General features: G+C 41.4%; 1 protein-coding gene across 3 annotated transcripts in view; it reads left to right on the top strand.

Moving 5' to 3' along the window:
- The window catches only part of MBOAT1 (membrane bound O-acyltransferase domain containing 1), a 115414-nt gene that overhangs the window by 46109 nt on the left and 50095 nt on the right, over positions 1-19210 (top strand). For all 3 annotated transcript variants that reach the window (XR_004245735.2, XM_032141110.2, XM_058432339.1), the window contains exons 2-3: positions 17440-17585; positions 18948-19025. Coding sequence is in view for 2 of the 3 variants with exons in the window: in XM_032141110.2 (XP_031997001.1) it covers positions 17440-17585; positions 18948-19025 (224 nt within the window). In the remaining variant the exon portion in view is untranslated. The remainder of the gene's footprint in view (positions 1-17439; positions 17586-18947; positions 19026-19210) is intronic.

Genomic DNA, 19210 nt, shown 5'->3' with positions numbered 1-19210 from the left:
AAGTGCTGGGATTATAGCACCACGCCTGGCAGATTTCCTACTTCTTTATCCTTGAGTGACACTGATTTGGCCACCCAATTACTGATGCTGCTGAGCAGACACTCCAAGACCACTGCAGGCAGGACAACATTATGTGCAACAACTCTGCGCAGGGAGCACAGAACAGAGAATACCTTTGTCTAAAGGCAGGCTGGCTCCCAAAGAGAGAAGTCCCCAAAGGCCTGAGCTGGGCCTGCTCAGTGCCTCTTCTCAATTTAGCAGCTGGTTAATTAAGTCATTCCTCCTTCCCTGGGGAGGAGAGTGGGAGGGAGTTAGGGTGGAGAAAAAGGGGAAATGTTCCTTCCATATTTTCCCTCCTAGGGGATGGAGTAAAGATAACCCTCTGTCTATGAAAATCTAAGGCATGGGGAAAGTTCACCACACCCGCCATATTATGTGGAATATTATGCAGCCTTAAAAAGTACAAGCTAGCTCAATATGAGTTGACTTGGAAAGATGTCCATCTTTTGTTGAATGAAAAACAAGTTACAGTGTAGTTTTTATACCATGGTTATGATAAAGTAAAGGAGAAATCAATACATATGGGTATATTTTTGGATTTTGAAAGTAAATATAGAAAACAGTATTAAAGTATATGCTCCATCTGCTAAAAAGGAAGATGCATGGTAGATATAGAAGGTTGAGATTATGAGGGATCTGTGAGCTTCTTTCATGTACATCTCTGTATTGTTCATTTTTTAAAAATGAGCATTCATTAATTTTATAATAAAATGAAATTAGCTAAAAATGAACTCTACGGCTTCTTTTAATGGACTTCATTTGTATGTACTTCTCCTAGATGCCTGGAAGAAGGACCTGCAGTTCTTGTATGTTTCATTCCATCTTTGGAATATAGGATGTTAGGTTAATTAGCTTAGATGACTTTTACCTATTCTAACCAAACTGGTTTCCCTATTCTTTTTTTTTCTTTGAAACAGAGTCTCCCTCTGTTGCTCAGGCTGGAGTGCACTGGCACAATCTCGGCTCACTGCAGCCTCCGCCTCCTGGGTGCAAGTGATTCTCCTTCTTTAGCCTCCTGAGTAGCTGGGATTACAGGTGTGTGTCACCATGCCTGGCCAATTTTTGTATTTTTAGTAGGGATGGGGTTTCACCATATTGGAAAGGCTGGGCTTGAACTCCTGACCTCAAGTGATCCACCCACCTCAGCCTCCCAAAGTGCTAGGATTACAGGCATGAGCCACTGCACCCAGTCCACTATTCATTTTTAAGCCTTCTGCGTAGAGTTGGGTAGACAGTGTGCCAAAAGTTTCTCATAGCCCCTCTGCAGGTTCGTGAAGCAGGGTGTATGGAGTGGTAAGGGAATGTTAGAGAGCCAAGATGCAGTCCCAGTCTGTCAGCCGGTACATGTGGACAAGCTCTCAAAAAAGTAGCAAGCGATACAGATGTTGTAGTTAATGTTATACATGTAGTTTTGAATCCATTTATAAAGTGGAAGCATATTGGACCACGGAGTCAGGAGAATCTGGCCACAGTAACCTTTCCCCTCTATGGACCGGTTTCCTTACCCACAAAATGAGGGGCTTGGACCAGGTAATTGTTAATAGTCTTAGCTTCTCTTGTCTATTTTATGCCTGATTTAAATCTTTAATTACAGATGCTCCTCAACTTACGCTGGAGTTACATCCTAAAACACCCACCCTAAGTTGAAAATATCAGAAAAATCAAAAATGCATTTAATATGCCCAACCTATCAATATCATAGCTTAGCCTACCCTATCTTAAATATGCTCAGAACACTACAGTTGGGCAAAATAATCTATCACAAAGCCTATTTTATAATAGAATGTTGAGTATCGCATGTAATCTGTTGAATACTGTACTGAAAGTGAAAAACAGAATGGTCATATAGCTACTCAGTTTGGTTTCTACTGAATGCAAGTCACTTTCACACCATCTTAAAGATGAAAAATCGTAAGTCGAACCATCATAAATAAGTCAGGGACTGTCTGTACCCTAACATACACTCACTAAACTGCCTCTTTCTTCCCGGTTGGCATTATAAGTTGAAGCTGTGGATCTCAGCCCTGGCTGAATATTGAAATCACCTTGGAACTTAAAAAAATTTTTTTTAAAAGATGCCTTATCCGCCCAACCCCTCCCAAATTCTGATCTGGATTAGGATTCTAAAATCAGTCATTTTAAATTTAAATTTTTCAAAAAAACAGAACTTTGGTTGATTCCAGTGTTGAGAGCTGCTATCTTGAGAGGTTCTGCTAGTTAGCTACCGTACACTTTGTAGCCTGTCTAATACTTGTGAAGCTTTATAGTTCTTTTAAAGTAGTGTGTAAAGTACCTTTATAGTACTTTCACGTTCCATTTAGTGCCCACCACAATCTGGTAAAGTAGATGTTATTAGTATCCCACATACCCACTTAACCTTGTAAGTGGTTGTGATCTCTTATTTGAGGTTACTTTTCATGATGGAACCAGACTGAAAGAAAGTGACTCCAGGCCCAGCTGGTTGGACCTGAGCCACAGGAAAAATTTCAGGTTACATATATATGGGGTGTGTTTGTGTGTGTGTGTGTGTGTGTACATGCACATACATTCTATATAAATACATATGTTTATATTATATGTAGATTTTATACGTACATATACATTATACAGTAAATATAAGTATATACACATATTAAAAATATATATTATGCACACACATTATTCAGACACATGCACATACAAACATGCCGTTGGTGGTGATCTCTATCTGTATAAAACTTGACATCCCGGGCCCCAGTCAAGGTTAGAAAATCACCCCCTAACATTCCACCTCCTTATTCAGTGGGGTCCCTTCAGCAGTGTGTGCCCCTCACTCCCTATGGAGGCCCAGAATTCTTTACTCAGGCTCTTCTTTCTCGATGGGCCCCTTCTGACCCTCTGTACCCCGATTTACTCCCACCCCACCTCCAGGGCTGCTGGGGAATCATCAGAAGGCATGCTGGACTGGAGTCAGGACACCTGAGTTCTGGTTTTAACTCTGATGTTGAGAGGCTGTGTGCCAGGCCAGGTCACGTACTGGCTCGGGGCTCCAGTTTCTTCATCTGGAAAGTGAGATATTGAATCATGCGAGAAGGTTGTGCCTGAGTAGAACCAGACTCCCTGAGATTAAATTCCAGCGTCGCCACTGACTGGGTGTATGATTTTGGGTAAAGTTTCTAACCTCTCCATGACTGAATTTCCATATCTGTAAAATGGAAGCCTAAAAGCACATCAAAAGTTGTCAGGATAAAAGGAATTCTACAGGCGGAAGGAATGAAAACAGTCCCTGGGAGGTAGTCCGCACATTAATGCTAGCCAATGTTAATATTATTAACAATAAAGTATGAATAATATTAACATTTTTAACTGGTTAACAGTGGAATTAACTCTAATGGGAATGTTTTATTTCCAGAGGTGGGGAGTAACAGCGTGCTTGTGGACAGGGTTTTTTAAGAGTCCTAAATGGTCCTGAGTTTTATACAGTCTTCCCTGCCTGCTGGGCCAAGAATCATAAGGATTGGATTTATGGGATGGGAGGCAGGCTGAAATATGTAGATATCACCTATGTACTTCAGGATTTTTTCTTGCCTCGAAGCCTAAAGAGACAGCACAATCGTTTTCCACCTTTCAGCCATTGGAGTAAGTTTTTAAAGGGCTTTCGTTCTAAATCATAACTAATCCACCTGACATCATATTTGCAGAATAAGGTAAGCCAAAAGTCTCCCTGTACAATTTAATCTCTAACCAAGTGTATAAGGCCTCTTTCTCTGAGCATTAAAGGAGGGATTATCCCATTCTAGAGGGACTGGAGGATGTACCCTGGACTGATGGAAAGAAGCTTGGTTCATGACTATACAAACTACAGACAGAAGGTTTACACGTGCCTCAAAGAACAGTTGTTGGAAAGGACTTTCAGCTCTATCAGTTTAATTCAGATTTTCCCTTGTACAAGAATGAGATCTTGAGAGGCCACTGCAGGCAACCTAAGCCTCTTAGTTTGACTAATGGAGCTGCCCTACAGCTGAGGGTTTTGGGGCCATTGACTTTGTGCACGTTTTCTCAGTAGCACACCGAGAGTTGTCAAGAAGATTAAATGAGACAGTAGATGTGAAGTATGCAGAATAACAGCCAACATTTGTGGAGACTCCAGCACATAATATGTGTTTAATAAATGCTGATTATTATTGCTTTAAAACTTGTATGTTTAAAACAAAGGTCAAAGGATAATGAACTTTCTCAGCATGTGTAAGCCCATTGTACCCATTATAGGTTAACAAGCTCCTGACACACACAGGAGCTGGGAGAACCCTCTCTGGTGCTGTTTGTAGTGGCTGAGGCACCTCCAGGCAGATGGGAGGCTCCGAGGCTCCCAGCATCCCATGCAGCCTTTGCTTTGAGTCTTACCTGCTTCCTAGCTGTATGTAGGTGCAAAGAAAATGAAGTCTGTTTCATTCCATGGGTTTGAGTAGAGGATTTTTATTGGGCAGTGTTGTGGGCCAAATGTGTCCCCCCAAAATTTAAATGTTGAAGCCCTAAACCCCGAGTGCCTCAGAATGTGGCTGTATTTGAGACAGGGCTTTCAAAGCAGTCATTAAGTTATTACTTAATAACTTAGCAGTGAAGAAAGTCATTACGGTGGGTCCTAATCCAAGATGACCGGTATCCTTGTAAAAAGAGATTAGGACACAGACACACACACAGGGAAGACACAGGGAGAAGACGGCCATCTGGAGCCAAGGACAGAGATCTCAGAAGAAACCAACCCTGCCGACACCCTCGATCTCAGATACCAGCCTCCGGAACTGTGAGAAAATAAATTTCTGTTGTTTTTTGCCTCCCACCCCACCCTCCAGTTTTTGGTATTTTGTCATGGCAGCCCTAGAAAATGAATACAGGCCACTCCTAAGTTCTCCCTGAGTGCTATTATTTCTGGGGAGAATGCTGGGAGTTAAAGTGAAGCAGGGGAATATACCAAAAGAGAACTCAGGCTGTGTTTGAAACCCCGGCTCTACCACTCCCTGACTTTGTGACTTGCGCCATGCACTTAACCGTTTTGTTCTTCATTTTCCTCCTGTGTAAAGTGGGAGTGAGCTATTTCCTAAGGTGTGGTAAGGCTTCAGTGGAGTCATTTATGGAAGGTTTATCACTGTGCCCAACACAGTGGGCACTGGATAAACGGCATTTATTGTTATGACAAGGCACAATATCAATTAGAGCAGCAGTCCCCAACCTTTTTGGCACCAGGGACTGGTTTTTTTTGAAGACAACTTTTCCATGGAGTGGGGGTGGGGGATGGGGATGATTTCAGAATTATTCAAGCTCATTGCATTTATTGTGTACTTTATTTCTATTCTTATTACATTGTAATATATAATGAAATAATTATACAACTCACCAAAATGTAGAATCAGAGGGAGCCCTGAGCTTGTTTTCCTGCAACTAGATGGTCCCATCTGGGAGTGACGGGAGACAGTGACAGATCGTAAGGCATTCGATTCTTATAAGAAGGGGCAGCCTACATCCCTGGCATGCATGGTTCACCGTAGGGTTTGCACTCCTATGAGAATCTAATGCTGCTGCTGATCCGACAGGTGGTGGAGTTCATGTGGTAATGCAAGCGATGGGGAGTGACTGTAAATACAGATGAAGCTTCTCTCAGTCACCTGCCACTCACCTTCTGCTGTGTGGCCTCGTTCCTAACAGGCCATGGACCAGTACTGGTCTGTGGCCGGCGGGGTTGGGAACCCCTGAATTAGAGGTCTTTGGGGCTATAAATTGTGTACATTGATTATCAGTCTTAAATAATATTTGCTTATCCACAAACTGGGAAAAAGAAGGCTCTTTAGAGATTTAAAAATAGTTCCTGCTGACATTCTGAGGAGTGTGGAATGAAAGTGTAACAAAGGATCCCTTTGAAAGTGTGAAGTAAATCAAGGGTATTCTACAGTCACTTTTTGTTCTGTGGTACAGGAAGGAATAGCATTTTTAGTACTCTTTCCCAGCTACATTTATTTGTAGGGGGCAATGCAAAAGAGTACTGTTTGTGGTGGAAGAATGGCTTGCTATTAAATAAGGAATTGTTTAACTTGATTGGTTTTGCCTTGGAGCGTATAAGGCAGTGTTGCTGAGTGTTTATTTTCTTGTTATTAAGCAGTTGGAGTTCTTTGCATATTTTGAATATGAGCCCCTTAGGATTTGCAAATATTTTATCCCAATCTGTGGGTTGTCTCTTCACTCTGTTAATTTTTTCCTTTGTTGTACAGAAGCCTTTTAGTTTGTTACACTGGACATTCCAGGCCTGGACAGTTGCCTGTTGCTCATTGGTGAGCCACTGGTAAACCACTGCAGTAGGGGAAATACTTTTGGACCGTTAATATTTGCTATTTGTTAAAAATAGCCTGTTTGCATCCTTGATTAGGAGAAAGGCAGTGTTTTTAACTCCTGGCAAAGTGTGTTGTTTTGTTAGAAGAGTATGAAGGCCATGGAACAGAAATCCCCAAATAATGTCTTACTAGCAGCACATTAGAGTAGATTTAAGACTTGTGTTTGAAAATTGCAACACAGTTTGATTGTGGTTTGATGAAATAAGAAGTCAAACACTTGGGCATGTATTTTATTTCCTTGCAGTGACTTTGAAATCTTGCAAGAGCTGTGGAAATTGAGCTTTTGCTGAATCTGAGCTATGTCAGCCTTGCTTGTTTGTAAGAATCTGATCAAAATAGCTATGCTCTACTGTCCCCTCATGCATAAAGGCCCACACAATACTTTAATTGTTGAGAGCACATTGCTGGATGTCACGAATGAAAATGCAACTTTATTTGCTGCTCTGGAGGGAGTGGATCAGTAGAAAAGTAAACTTTGCATATATTCCTTTTAAATGTGAAGGGTTTATTAAGGAACATCACGATACATATGTTTTCTAAGTTTTATTTTTAATTGACAAATAATGTGTATGTTTATAGGGTACAGTGTGATGTTTTGATACATGTGTATATTGTGGAAGGATCGAATCAGGCTAATTAACATAACCTATCACCTCAAACAGTAACTTTGTACCCATTGATCAATGTCTACCCTTTCTTCCTCTGCTTCCTTCCACCCCCAGCCTCTGGTAACCACTGTTAAACTCTCTGCTTTTTCGACTTTTTTAGATTCCACATGTATTTAAGATCATACGGTATTTGTCTCTCTGTCATTTAACACAATGTCTTCTAGGTGTATCATGTTGTCGCAAATGACAGAACTTCCTGCTTTTTAAAGGCTGAATAGTATTCCATTGTGCATCTAGACTACATTTTAAAAACCCATTCATCCCTTGATGGCACTTAGGTTGCTTCCATATCTTGGCTATAGTTCTCATAGGGTTTGCACTCCTATGAGAATCTAATGCTGCTGCTGATCTGACAGGAGGTGGAGTTCAGATGGTAATGCAGGCGATGGGGAGTAGTGTAAATACAGGCGAAGCTTCTCTCGGTCACCTGCCACTCACCTTCTGCTGTGTGGCCTGGTTCCTAACAGGCCATGGACCAGTACTGGTCTGTGGCCGGGGGGTTGGGGACCCCTGAGTTAGAATTGCAGTGAGCGTGGGAGTGCAGATATTTCTTCAACATACTGATTTCAGTTTCTTCGGGCATGTACCCAAAAGTGTGGTTGCTGGATCATGTGGCAAATTCTAGTTTTAGTTTTTTGAGGAACTTCCATACCATTTTCCATAATGGCTGCACTGATTTATATTTCTCCTGACAGTGTGCAAGCGTTCCCTTTTCTCCACAAGCTCTCCAAGCACTTGTTATCTTTCATCTTTTTGATAATCGTCATTCTAACACATGTGAGGTGTTGTCTCATTGTGGTTTTAATGTGCATGTTTCTGATGATTACAGATGTTGAGCATTTCTGCACATATCTGCTGGCCATTTGTATGTCTTCTTTTGAGAAAGGTCTGTTCAGATCCTTTGCCCATTGGTAATTAGAATTATTTATTTTCTTGTTATTAAGCAGTTAGAATTCTTTGTATATTTTGAATATGAGCCCCTTATGATTTGCAAATATTTCCTCCCAGTCTGTGGGTTGCCTCTTTACTCTGTTAATTTTTTCCTTTGTTGCACAGAAGCTGTTTTAGTTTGGTGTGCTTTCATTTACCTATTTTTGCTTTTGTTGCCTGTGCTTTTGGGGTTAAATCCAAGAGATCACTGCCCAGTGTCATGTGTCATGTAGTTTCCTCCTATGTTTTCTTCTAGCAGTTTTATAGTTTCAGGTCTTACATTTCAGCCTTTAATCCATTTTGAGTTGATTCTTGTATAAGGGATGAGATAAAAGTCCATTTTCATTCTTCTGTATGTGGTTATACAGTTTTCCTGACACCATTTATTGAAGAGACCATCCTCTTTACATCGTGTGTTCTTCACACCTTTGTCAAAAATCAACGGACATAGAAGAGTAGGCTTATTTGTGGACTCTCTGTCCTATTCTGTTGGTTAATGTGGTTGTTTTTAGGCCAGTAATCATGGTACATATTTTCATTTTCTTCCCTTTTTTTTCTTTTTTTTTTTGAGCCAGAGTCTTGCTCTGTCACCCAGGCTGGAGTGCAGTGATATGATCTTGCCTCACTGTAACCTGTGTCTGCCAGGTTCCAGCGATTCTCCTGCCTCAGCCTCCCGAGTAGCTGGGATTACAGGTGCATGCCACCACGCCTGGCTAATTTTTGTGTTTTTAGTAGAGACAGGGTTTCACCATGTTGGCCAGGCTGGTCTCAAACTCCTGACCTCAGCTGATCTGCCGGCCTTGGCCTCCCAAAGTTCGGGGATTACAGGCATGAGCCACTGCAGGCTGGCTCATGTTTTCATTTTCTTTGGCCACCCACATAGTTACTCTTGACTGTTACTTTTGTTACTGTTAACTGTTATACATTGTTTCTTTTGCTGTCTATAAAAAGTCTTTTTTCTTTAAGATGAGTTATTTTTTTACAGTGTAACATCTTCCATTTATACCCAACTCCTCCCTAAACTTTATTTGTAGTGGGTGCTAAGAATTGCAACACTGAGGATACAGTAAGTAGTATTAAATGAGGATTTTTTGGGGATACCAGTCATAAGCATTATAAGTTTCTTAGAGTATCACAGTTTGTGTATGTGAGTGTGCATAGGTAGTGCAGGGAATGTGTGGGCAATTCTACATGTAATTTTACCTTTCCAAATGATGAAAATAATTTACAAAAAAATTTGCCTAGATTCCTGCCATCCTGATAAAATAGTCGTATTCCATTTTACACGTTATTTTTGCAACATTTTCTATATGCTACCCTTTTTACGTAGTTATAAATATACATATATTTTTATATTTTCTTATTCATTAGTTATCTCAAATGTTTTTCATTTTATGGCAGATACTTTATAAACTGCCCATTTTTTAAATTAAAGAAACAAGGTCTCACTCTGTTGTCCAGGCTGGAGTGCAGTAGCATGATCATAGCTCTCCATAACCTTGAACTGCAGGCTTAAGGAATCCTCCTGCCTCAGCCTCCTAAGTAACTAGGATTACAGGCTTTCACTATCATGCCCAGCTAATTTTTTTATTTTTTATTTTTTTGGGGGGGGAATGGGGTTCTTGCTGTGTTGTTCAGGCTGGTCTCAAACTCCCGGTGTCAAGCAGTCCTCTCACCTCAGCCTCCTGGAGTGCTGGGATTGTAGGCAGGAGTCATTGTGCCCAGCCTATAATACCTGTTTTTAATGATGGCATACTTTCCTATTGAATGGGTTTACCATTGATTACTATCCTTCTGTTGTCCTCTATTTAGGTTGCTTTTACATCATTTTGTCTTGCAAATAATGCCTCAATATTTTTTCAGCATTTAGCTTTTTATTACCCAATGAATGAATTTCCAAGAATCAGTCGGAAGTTATGGCTTATAGCAAACACTACCGTATGATACCAAAAAGGGACAGTGATGCAGGGCATGTCCTTTATGCTTCCTGTGCTAACCAGTGTCTTTACTAATTGTTGAACTTTTAAATTCCTTCTTCCTTTTGCTACTTGAAATCACGCTGAGATGAATATTTTTCATACAGAATTTTCGTGCATATTTCCCATAAGGGCAATAGTAGTGGGTTTGAAATGTACAGCCACAGACCCAGGATGCTACAAATGTAACTTTTAAGTTTTTCCCAACTAAATTTAATGTAGCTTTCACACTACATGGGCAGTTTTAGGCAACCCATTCCAGTGTAGGGCTGGTTACATTGAAGGCTTGCGCACCTCTTCACCTGGGGAGGAACTAAGCCCTGAGGAGTTTACAGTCCTTCCTGGCCTTGGCAAGAGCAGCTGGTCCTGCTGTTGGGGCCTGGCTCTCCTCTGCGCTGGTGGAGCACATCCTTGTGGTCCTGGCGTTGGCCTCTTGTTTTTGTGTCTGCTGCTTCCTGCAGCTCCTTCTATGGCTCCAAGTGGATGGTTCACACTTGATGGTCTCCTCCATCCAATTTCAAGACCTCTTTAGGTCCGCCAGCTCTCATCCTGCCCCTTGGTTGTTCCCAGAGCCTGGGAGAGAGGCTGTGAAGTACCCGGGTCTGTGTACCTTGACAGCCACTCAGCCTCTCAGAAGCAGCACTTCCCTGCAGGGCTGGCCACCTCCCTTGGCTGCACTCTGAGAAGCCAGGCAACTGTCTCTTCAACTGGGATACCTCCATCATCCTAGACTTCCTGAGGGAGACCATCAGTTTCTATGGTTTCAGTGCCTTTGTGCTCATGTGTCATGTGAGTCTTCACACATGTATCTAAGGGCCCATTCTGTCCCCACTGAAACTGGAGACATCCCTCCTCCAGCCCGTGGACCAAGCTTGCTGTCTCCTTTTGTGCAGAAAACTAGCCCTTCCATCATTCAGGGCTTTCCTTCCCTCCATAATTATGGTACAAACTCTTTGTGTTAATTTCTTCAGCTTTGCTTTTGATTTATGAAGACAAACTTTTAGAATTAAAAAGAAAAAAAGATTTTCCCCTAATTTCTGGAAACTGATTTGACTTTCAGATTTGTCTCTACTTCAGGTTTATAAAACTTGACTTAGAGGCCAGGTGTGGTGGCTTATGCCTATAATCCCAGCACTATGGGAGGCCAAGGTAGGCAGATTGCTTGAGCCCAGGAGTTCAAGGCCAGCCTGGGCAACACGGTGAAACCTGTCTACAAAACTAAAAAAAAAAATTAGCCGGGCATGGTGGTGCACACCTATAGTCTCAGCTATTCAGGAGGCTGAGGTGGTAGGATGGCTTGAGCCTGGGAGGTTGAGGCTGCAGTGAGCCGAGATCGCACCACTGCACTCCAGCCTGGGTGACAGAGCGAGACTCTGTCTCAATAAACAAAATAAAACAAAACAAAATAAAAGAAAACAACCAGACACATCAAAACAAAAAACCCAAAGAACTTGGCTTAGGAGCTGGCAACCCAGAGATTGATTCTTTGTCCCAGGGTATATTGCCTCTCCCTATGGAAGAAAGGACACAAAAGACTTAGGCTGCTGTCTAAATGTTGGGTGGAAAAGGAGATGGTAGAAGGCAAGCAGGGAGGAGGCTGGGGAAGCAAGGTCTTAACAGCTCAGCAGTAGTTACCAGTTAATGCATTTATTCTATGCACAATGTATGCAAGTGTTAATTTAGTAGATGTAGAATAATATTAATAGCAAGTGCTTATTAGTGCAAGGAACTGTTTTTAGTGACCTTACATTTTTGACTTGTTTAGACCTTACAACAATCCTGTGAAGTAGTACTACTATTATTACCTCCCTTTTATCGACGAGGACCAAGACAAAGTGAGCTTTTGTAACTCTCCACTAAGTGGTGGGTCTAGGTCTTGTAGCCAGGGAGCCTGACTCTATGTTGACTTTTTGCTTATAACCACTTGCTGTGTTGTTGGTCACAGGATGGGAGATCACAATTAGTTAATTATTACTGAAGATAGGTCTTTTTCTCTTGTATTTGTTATGATTTGGTTCATTTCTTAATGGGTAGTTGATCATTCCATAAAAGGTGGTTCTTTTCCTATTTAAGACATCCCATTTTTTGTTTTAGTTTGTTTCTTAACTTACGTATATTACCTCCCTAACTTAAGTGTTTCTCTGATGTGGATAAAAAGAACTTTTCAGTTTCAAGTGCTTGGAATCACCAGAGTTTAAAATCTGTATCATCTTAGGTCAGTAATTTGCTTTCCAGAGTTTTGTAATTTTTTAAAAAAAGGCTTTGTTATAGAAAATTTCAAATATACATCAAAGTGGAATGATTAGTAGAATGAACTTTCATGTGCCCAAAACTCAGCTTCAACAATTTCCAATCCATACCCAATCTGGTTCATCTAACTGTTCCACCAGAGTTTCTTAACTTCGGCACTTACTGACGTTTTGGGCTGGAAATTTTTTTGTTGTGGGAGACTATGCTGTTCCTTTTAGGATGTTTAACAACATCGCGGATCCCTGTCCCCTAGATGCCAGTGGTACACTCACCCTTTCTTCTAGTTATGGCAACCAGAAATGTCCCCGTGGGAGCACATGAGCCTCAGTTGAGAACTATCGATCTCTACTCACCCCATTCACCCATCCCCATTAGATCCCGTTAGATTATTTGAAGCAGATCCCATCTATCATCAAATCAAAAACAATTCCAGGATGTATGTCTAAAAGATCAGGCCTCTGATTTTGTTGACCCTTTATAGAGGAAAGGAACAAAAATCGAACTATGTGCCTATATGAATTGTGATAGGAGCCAGCTGCACTTGGCTGCAGAGGTGGTTATATTCTCCATCAGCCACCAGTGTAGATATGAGCCAGCCAACACAAAGAAATTCATATCACACTCCATCCTGGACTTTAAAAAAAAAATTGTGACAAACTGTACATAACACAAAATTTACTATGTTAACCATTTTAATCATACAGTTCAGTAGCACTGAGTACATTTACACTGTTGTGTAACCATCCCCACCATCCATCTCCAGAATTCTTTTTATCTTGCAAAACAGAAACTCCATACCCATTAAACAATAACTCTATTTCTTTCTCTAGTCTCTGGCAACCACCATTCTACTGTCTGTCTCTGCATTTGGGTACTCTAGGTTAATCTCATGTAAGTGGAAGCATACTTGTCCATATTTGTACCTTGTGATTGGCTTGTTTCACTTAGCATAATGCATTGAAAGTTCATACATGTTGTAGCATGTATCAGTTTCCTTCTGTTTTAAGGCTGAATAGTCCATTATATGTGTATACCACATTTTGTTTATTCATCCATTGATTTGGGTAGCTTCCACATTTTGGCTATTGTGATAATGTTGCTATGAATATGTGTGTACAAATATCTCTTAAAAACCTTGCTTTCAGTTATTTGGGGCTCATTCCTAGAAGTGGGATTGCTGGATCATCTAGTAATTCTATGTTTAGCATATCAAAGAACTTCCATACTGTCTTCCATACTGGCTGCACTATTTCACATTCCCATTAGCAGTGCACATGGGTTCAAATGTTTTCACATCTCTGTGAATACTTACTATTTTCTGTTTGGTTTATAAAAATATATAATAGCCATACTAATAGCTGTGAAGTGGCATCTCAGTCTGGTTCAGCCTGTACCTTATAAGATGCACACGTGTTGTCACTGAAAAGCAATCCTATATCTGCTAGAACCCTCCTGCTAGAACTACGTGGCAGTGTTGTGTGTTTCTACTTTTGCTTTAGAGCAGTTTGCCGTGGAGCACTCTGCTGGCCATCCAGGATTCCCTCCTGGGGAGAGGGTGGTGGAGCAGGTTGAGTCTGTACGTAGAGGGCAGCTTTTAATCCATGAAGAAGTCTTGAGTTTAGGCATTTACCATGAACAGTCAAGGAAAGGATTCTGGTGTAAAATGATAAACTTATGCACATTAATTTTTTTTTTTTTTTTTTGAGAGGGATTCTCGCCCTGTCGCCCAGGCTGGAGTGCAGTGGCGCGATCTCGGCTCACTGCAAGCTCCGCCTCCCAAGTTCGTGCCATTCTCCTGCCTCAGCCTCCCGAGTAGCTGGGACTACAGGTGCCCACCACCACTCCTGGCTAATTTTTTGTATTTTTTTTTTAGTAGAGATGGGGTTTCACCATGTTAGCTAGGATGGTCTCGATCTTCTGACCTTGTGATCTGCCCGCCTCGGCCTCCCAAAGTGCTGGGATTACAGGCGTGAGTCACCACGCTCGGCCCTAAAATTTTAAAGCATTTATTTGAACATTCAGTGGTTCATGAGTCAGGCAACACCAGACTGCAAGCACTTTGGGCTCCACCAAAAGGGATTGGGGAAAACTTTTATAAGGTGTTCAAAGAAGCAAAACCCAAGAAAATATTTGATGAGTTAAAGCCCTTACTTAGAGGTTATTTGGTGGTTCCTGATTGGTAAAGTTTCTAGTTAGAGTTTAGTAGGTAGTTTCTGATTGGTGAAGCCTCTAGTTGGAGCTTAGTTGGTAGTTTCTGATTGGTCAAGCTTGTTTTTCTGGGCTATGACTATTCCCTCTGAATTAGGTTTTGGCTTGTTTATGTGGGAACCCAAGGCACTGGAGCCATCTCAGCCTATTGGCCTCCCAATTAATTTTTTTTTAAATACAGGTTAGATATAGAATCAGAGACCGTTAGACCTGGAAGAGACGTTAGACACCAATTCCCCCAAAGCACACATTTTAGAAATAAAGGAATTGAAGCCCAGAGCGTGTAAGTCTTCTCTTCTTGATTTGAGGGTAGAGACCATGTCTTACTCTTATTTCACAATTACTTTTAGGTTAATTGTGTTGTTTCCCCAGTTAGATGATAAGATCCTTGAAGGCAGGGAACATACCTTCTTTCTCTTCTATCCCTGTGGTTCTCAAACTTGAGTGTGCATCAAAATCACCTGGGCATTGGGGGTGGTTAGATCAAAAATTGCCGGATCCCGCCTAGGAAATGTCTAATTCAGTAGGTCTAGCGTGGACCCCAAGAACGTGCATTTCTAACAAGTTTCCAAGGGTACATGGATGCTGTTGGTCAGGGGACTACACTCTTGAGAACCACACTCTATCCTCCAAATCATTCCTCATGTGCACATGCTCAATAATTCTGGCCAAATCAAAAAGAATGCAGGAAATTTCCCTGTGGCCACTTTCCTGAGTTCTTCTGTGGCTGCAGGCTGGGCTGTGAGAATGAAAGAACATGTGATCTGTCACCAATTATAAGTTTTGGATTTTCCAGTTGCCATTGGATGTTGAATGCAGGGCTGTGTCACCATTTATAGATCTTCAATGTCACACCTTGAATTTGAGGAATGCTCTTGTTTATTGGATGCCAGTTTAAAATGAGACGTTGATGTAAGTCCTGCATTTTGCTAGAGTAGAACAATGGGTTGAGTACCAGTTTTAGAGAATGTGAGTCTTGAACCTTGCTATGGTGATTCTTTTTCTATATACGTTTTGTGTTTGTGCATGTTCATTGGCTGTTCATTCAGCCTAGATGAAAAGATATGACCAAATCACGCAGGACAGGCTCACAAGTCGCTTCTCTGTCTTTCACGATAGAAAGTGAAGGTGGGCAGTGGTGAGAACAGGTTTTTTGGAAAGGTGAAATTCAATAAGGTCAACTTTTCTATTTTACTTTTTATCTTATTTTATTTTATTTTTATTTTGAGACGAAGTCTTGCTCTGTTGCCCAGGCTGGAGTGCAGTGGTGCAATCTCAGCTCACTGCAACCTCTGCCTCCCGGGTTCAAGCGATTCTCCTGCTTCAGCCTCCCAAGTAGCTGGGATTACAGGCACCTGCCACCAAGCTCAGCTAATTTTTGTATTTTTAGCAGAGACAGGGTTTTACCATGTTTGGCCAGTCTGGTCTCAAACTCCTGACCTCAGGTGACCTGCCTGCCTCGGCTTCCCAAAGTGCTGGGATTACAGGAGTGAGCCACTGCGCCTGGCCAACAGTCAACATTAAAAAAATCAAAACAAACATTTTCTGAAAGCGATTATTTTCTACGAGTTACGAAGGGTCCAAAGTATTGTTTTTCATTGGGCAAACAAAATGAGCTCAAATGAAGCTGGTGTCTGCGCCCTACCTCCCAGCTCAGCCCTAATGAGTTTTGTTATCAGCAGCAGTTTATTGAAGCATGAAATAACCAATGCTGAAGTTGTGTCTGTGTCTTTGGTCTCTTTTCAATTAAGTGCCTTCTAAAAGTGAATTCATACTGAGGTTTCAGTTTTGAATACTTTGAAGAGTTTAAGTTACTTTTCTAGTTTTAATGAATGGTTAAACTACTTAATATATTTGGAATTTGATTTGGGTAAATATAAATTGCAGATGTACATGTTTGCTTATTGTTTTTTAAAATCGGATGACCTTTTCTATAGATTTCAGGAAATGTTTAAATGTTTTCTTTTAGGTACAATATTCTCAAGAGGTAGACCCCTGAGATTTTTCTAAGGAAATTTGGTGTCTACCCTGCATAACTGGACAGGCTTGGCACTGGATGTTAAATGCAGGGCTGTGTCACTATTTGTAGATCTTCAGTGTCACACCTTGAATTTGAGAAATGGTCTTGTTTATTGGATGCCAGTTTAAAATGAGACATTGTTGTAAGTCCTGCATTTTGCTAGAGTAGAACAATGGGTTTAGTACCAGTATCAGGGAATGTGAGTCACTCGCAGAGTCAGAAAACAACTGGTGATCACTTTGGAGAACAATTTGATTTCCCGGGTACCAAATAAGGGAGCTCTTTGGTCAAACTTTGCATCTCTAAAAGAACACCCTCTTTGTCTTAGGGTCCTGCTGGGGGTGAGAAAAGAGACCCACTAAACAGAGCTTAGGCTGTTTCCATGAAAAGCCCCCTGCTTGTGGGTGGGAAAGCAACCTTGGCCAGTCTTAAAGGTTAGAGAAGAAACTGTTGGGTTTGTCACATCTTATACCACACGAGGGTATAGTTATCTTGTTCTGTTATATTCATTTCCTCCTCCAAACAATCTATTGGAGAGAAAGAACAAATCCAAGTCTGAGAAGCCTCTAGATGTGGAAATCTGCAAAAAACAAGAGCAAGGCTGGGTGTGGTGGCTCACGCCTGTAATCCCAGCACTTTGGGAGGCCAAGGCAGGTGGAACACCAGGTGAGGAGATGGAGACCATCCTTGCTAACAAGGTGAAACCCTGCCTCTACTAAAAATACAAAAAAAATTAGCCGGGCGTGGTGGCAGGTGCCTGTAGTCCCAGCTACTTGGGAGACTGAGGCAGGAGAATGACGTGAACCTGGGAGGCGGAGCTTGCAGTGAGCCGAGTTTGCGCCACTGCACTCCAGCCTGGGCGACAGAACGAGACTCCGTCTCAAAACAAAACAAAACAAACAAACAAACAAAAAACCAAGAGGAAATTCACACAAAGGTTTTTATTTTCTCTTCCCCTGCCACAGGTGAATTTTGTGGTATGCCAGCTTGTTGCTCTGTTTGCTGCTTTCTGGTTTCGCATCTATTTACGTCCTGGTACAACCAGCTCTGATGTCCGGCATGCGGTTGCCACCATTTTTGGCATCTATTTTGTCATCTTTTGTTTCGGCTGGTGAGTATGAGCCTCATATATTCTAATATTGGTCATTTGGATGTTTTGTGGCAATGTCCTTGGAATTGCACTAAAGCAAGAAATAGACGGTATTATAAAATATGTATTGTAAAATTTTATATTGTAAATACCTTATAGTAGGATAATGAGGACATTGCAGGAATCTCCATTTACTGTAAGAACCTGGAATCTCTATTTACTGTAAGAGCCAATAAATTGACCATCCATTGGAAGGCAGTATAGTTCACTTTTTCTTTCTTTTTTTTTAAATTTAATTTTTTTTTTAATTGCCCTCTCTGTCACCCAGGCTGGAGTGCAGTGGCGCAATCTCGGCTCACTGCGACCTCCGCCTCCTGGGTTCAAGTGATTCTCCTGCCTCAGCCTCCTGAGTCGCTGGGATTACAGGTGCACATCACCATGCCCAGGTAATTTTTTTTTGTCTTTTTTTTAGTGGAGACGGGGTTTCACCGTGTTGCCCAGGCTGGTCACAAACTCCTGAGCTCAGGCAATCCACCCGCCTTGGCCTTCCGAAGTGTTAGGATTACAGGCATGAGCCACCATGCCCAGCCCATTTTTTCTTAAAATTAGACTTCTACAGATCCCTCCCAGTCATGTAAATGGGATGCTGTAAGGTTTAATTTTTCCCAAAAGGAACCTTTCCTAACTATTGTAGATGTTGGTGTATTTCTTGCATTACTGCTAGAGTCGTGGGTGTAAGTCCTGGATTTCCCCAGAGTAGAACAATGCGTTTAGTGCAGATCTTGGGGAAGGTGAATCATTCTTTAACTGGGAAAGCTGGTCAGTTGTACTTTCCTCTACTAGTAAGCCGGCCAAATACCCTGAAAGGTGTTAGGGAAGAAGCTTTGGAGACCAACATATTTAGAAGTACACCTTCAGGAATTTTGTGAATTTGTTTTGGGTATTATACTAGAATTCTGCCCCTATTCCTTCAACAAGTATCTGAGAAAGGATGAGCATTTTAAATCAGCCACCAGGTAGAAGTCTTGGTATCTGAGGAAGCCCATTAAAAAATAAAGTCTTAAAGAAAGAACTCATCTCTCTGGACTCTCAGCTGCATATGCGAAAAAAGTGTAAGCGTTCCATTTATGGATTCCTGACATTATTAGCCTTGCAGTTGGCAAACTGTGTCATGAGTTCCTTGTGTCATTTTAAGATACAGCATCTTAATTACATAGAAGAAAAATATTTGGTTTATTTTCTGTCACATAAACACGAGTTACTGATCATTGATCATTTGTGTTTTTGGCGGGGGTAGTGATGGATTCACAGTTTGGGTGACCAATAGGTGTGTTCATATGAAATATATTCATTACTTCTCCCCCTACCTATTATGTCTTAAAGGTACTCTGTGCATCTTTTTGTGCTGGTGTTAATGTGCTATGCAATCATGGTCACTGCTAGTGTATCCAATATTCACAGGTAAGATACCGGGAATGAACAATACAAGGTGAGATTTTTTTGTGTGTGTGAACTTTGAAATATATTTCCAGTGTAAAGATGTACCTTACCCATTTTCCACAAGTGGTATATCTTAGTTTATCTAGAATATCAGGAGGGATGGGGAACCCCAAAGGCTGGGGTCTTCAGAGAAGGCTTTATGAAAA

Source organism: Hylobates moloch, unplaced genomic scaffold (genome assembly GCF_009828535.3).
Source record: "Hylobates moloch isolate HMO894 unplaced genomic scaffold, HMol_V3 SCAFFOLD_20, whole genome shotgun sequence".
NCBI lineage: Eukaryota > Metazoa > Chordata > Mammalia > Primates > Hylobatidae > Hylobates > Hylobates moloch.
This window is presented reverse-complemented; position numbering and strand designations above follow the sequence as displayed.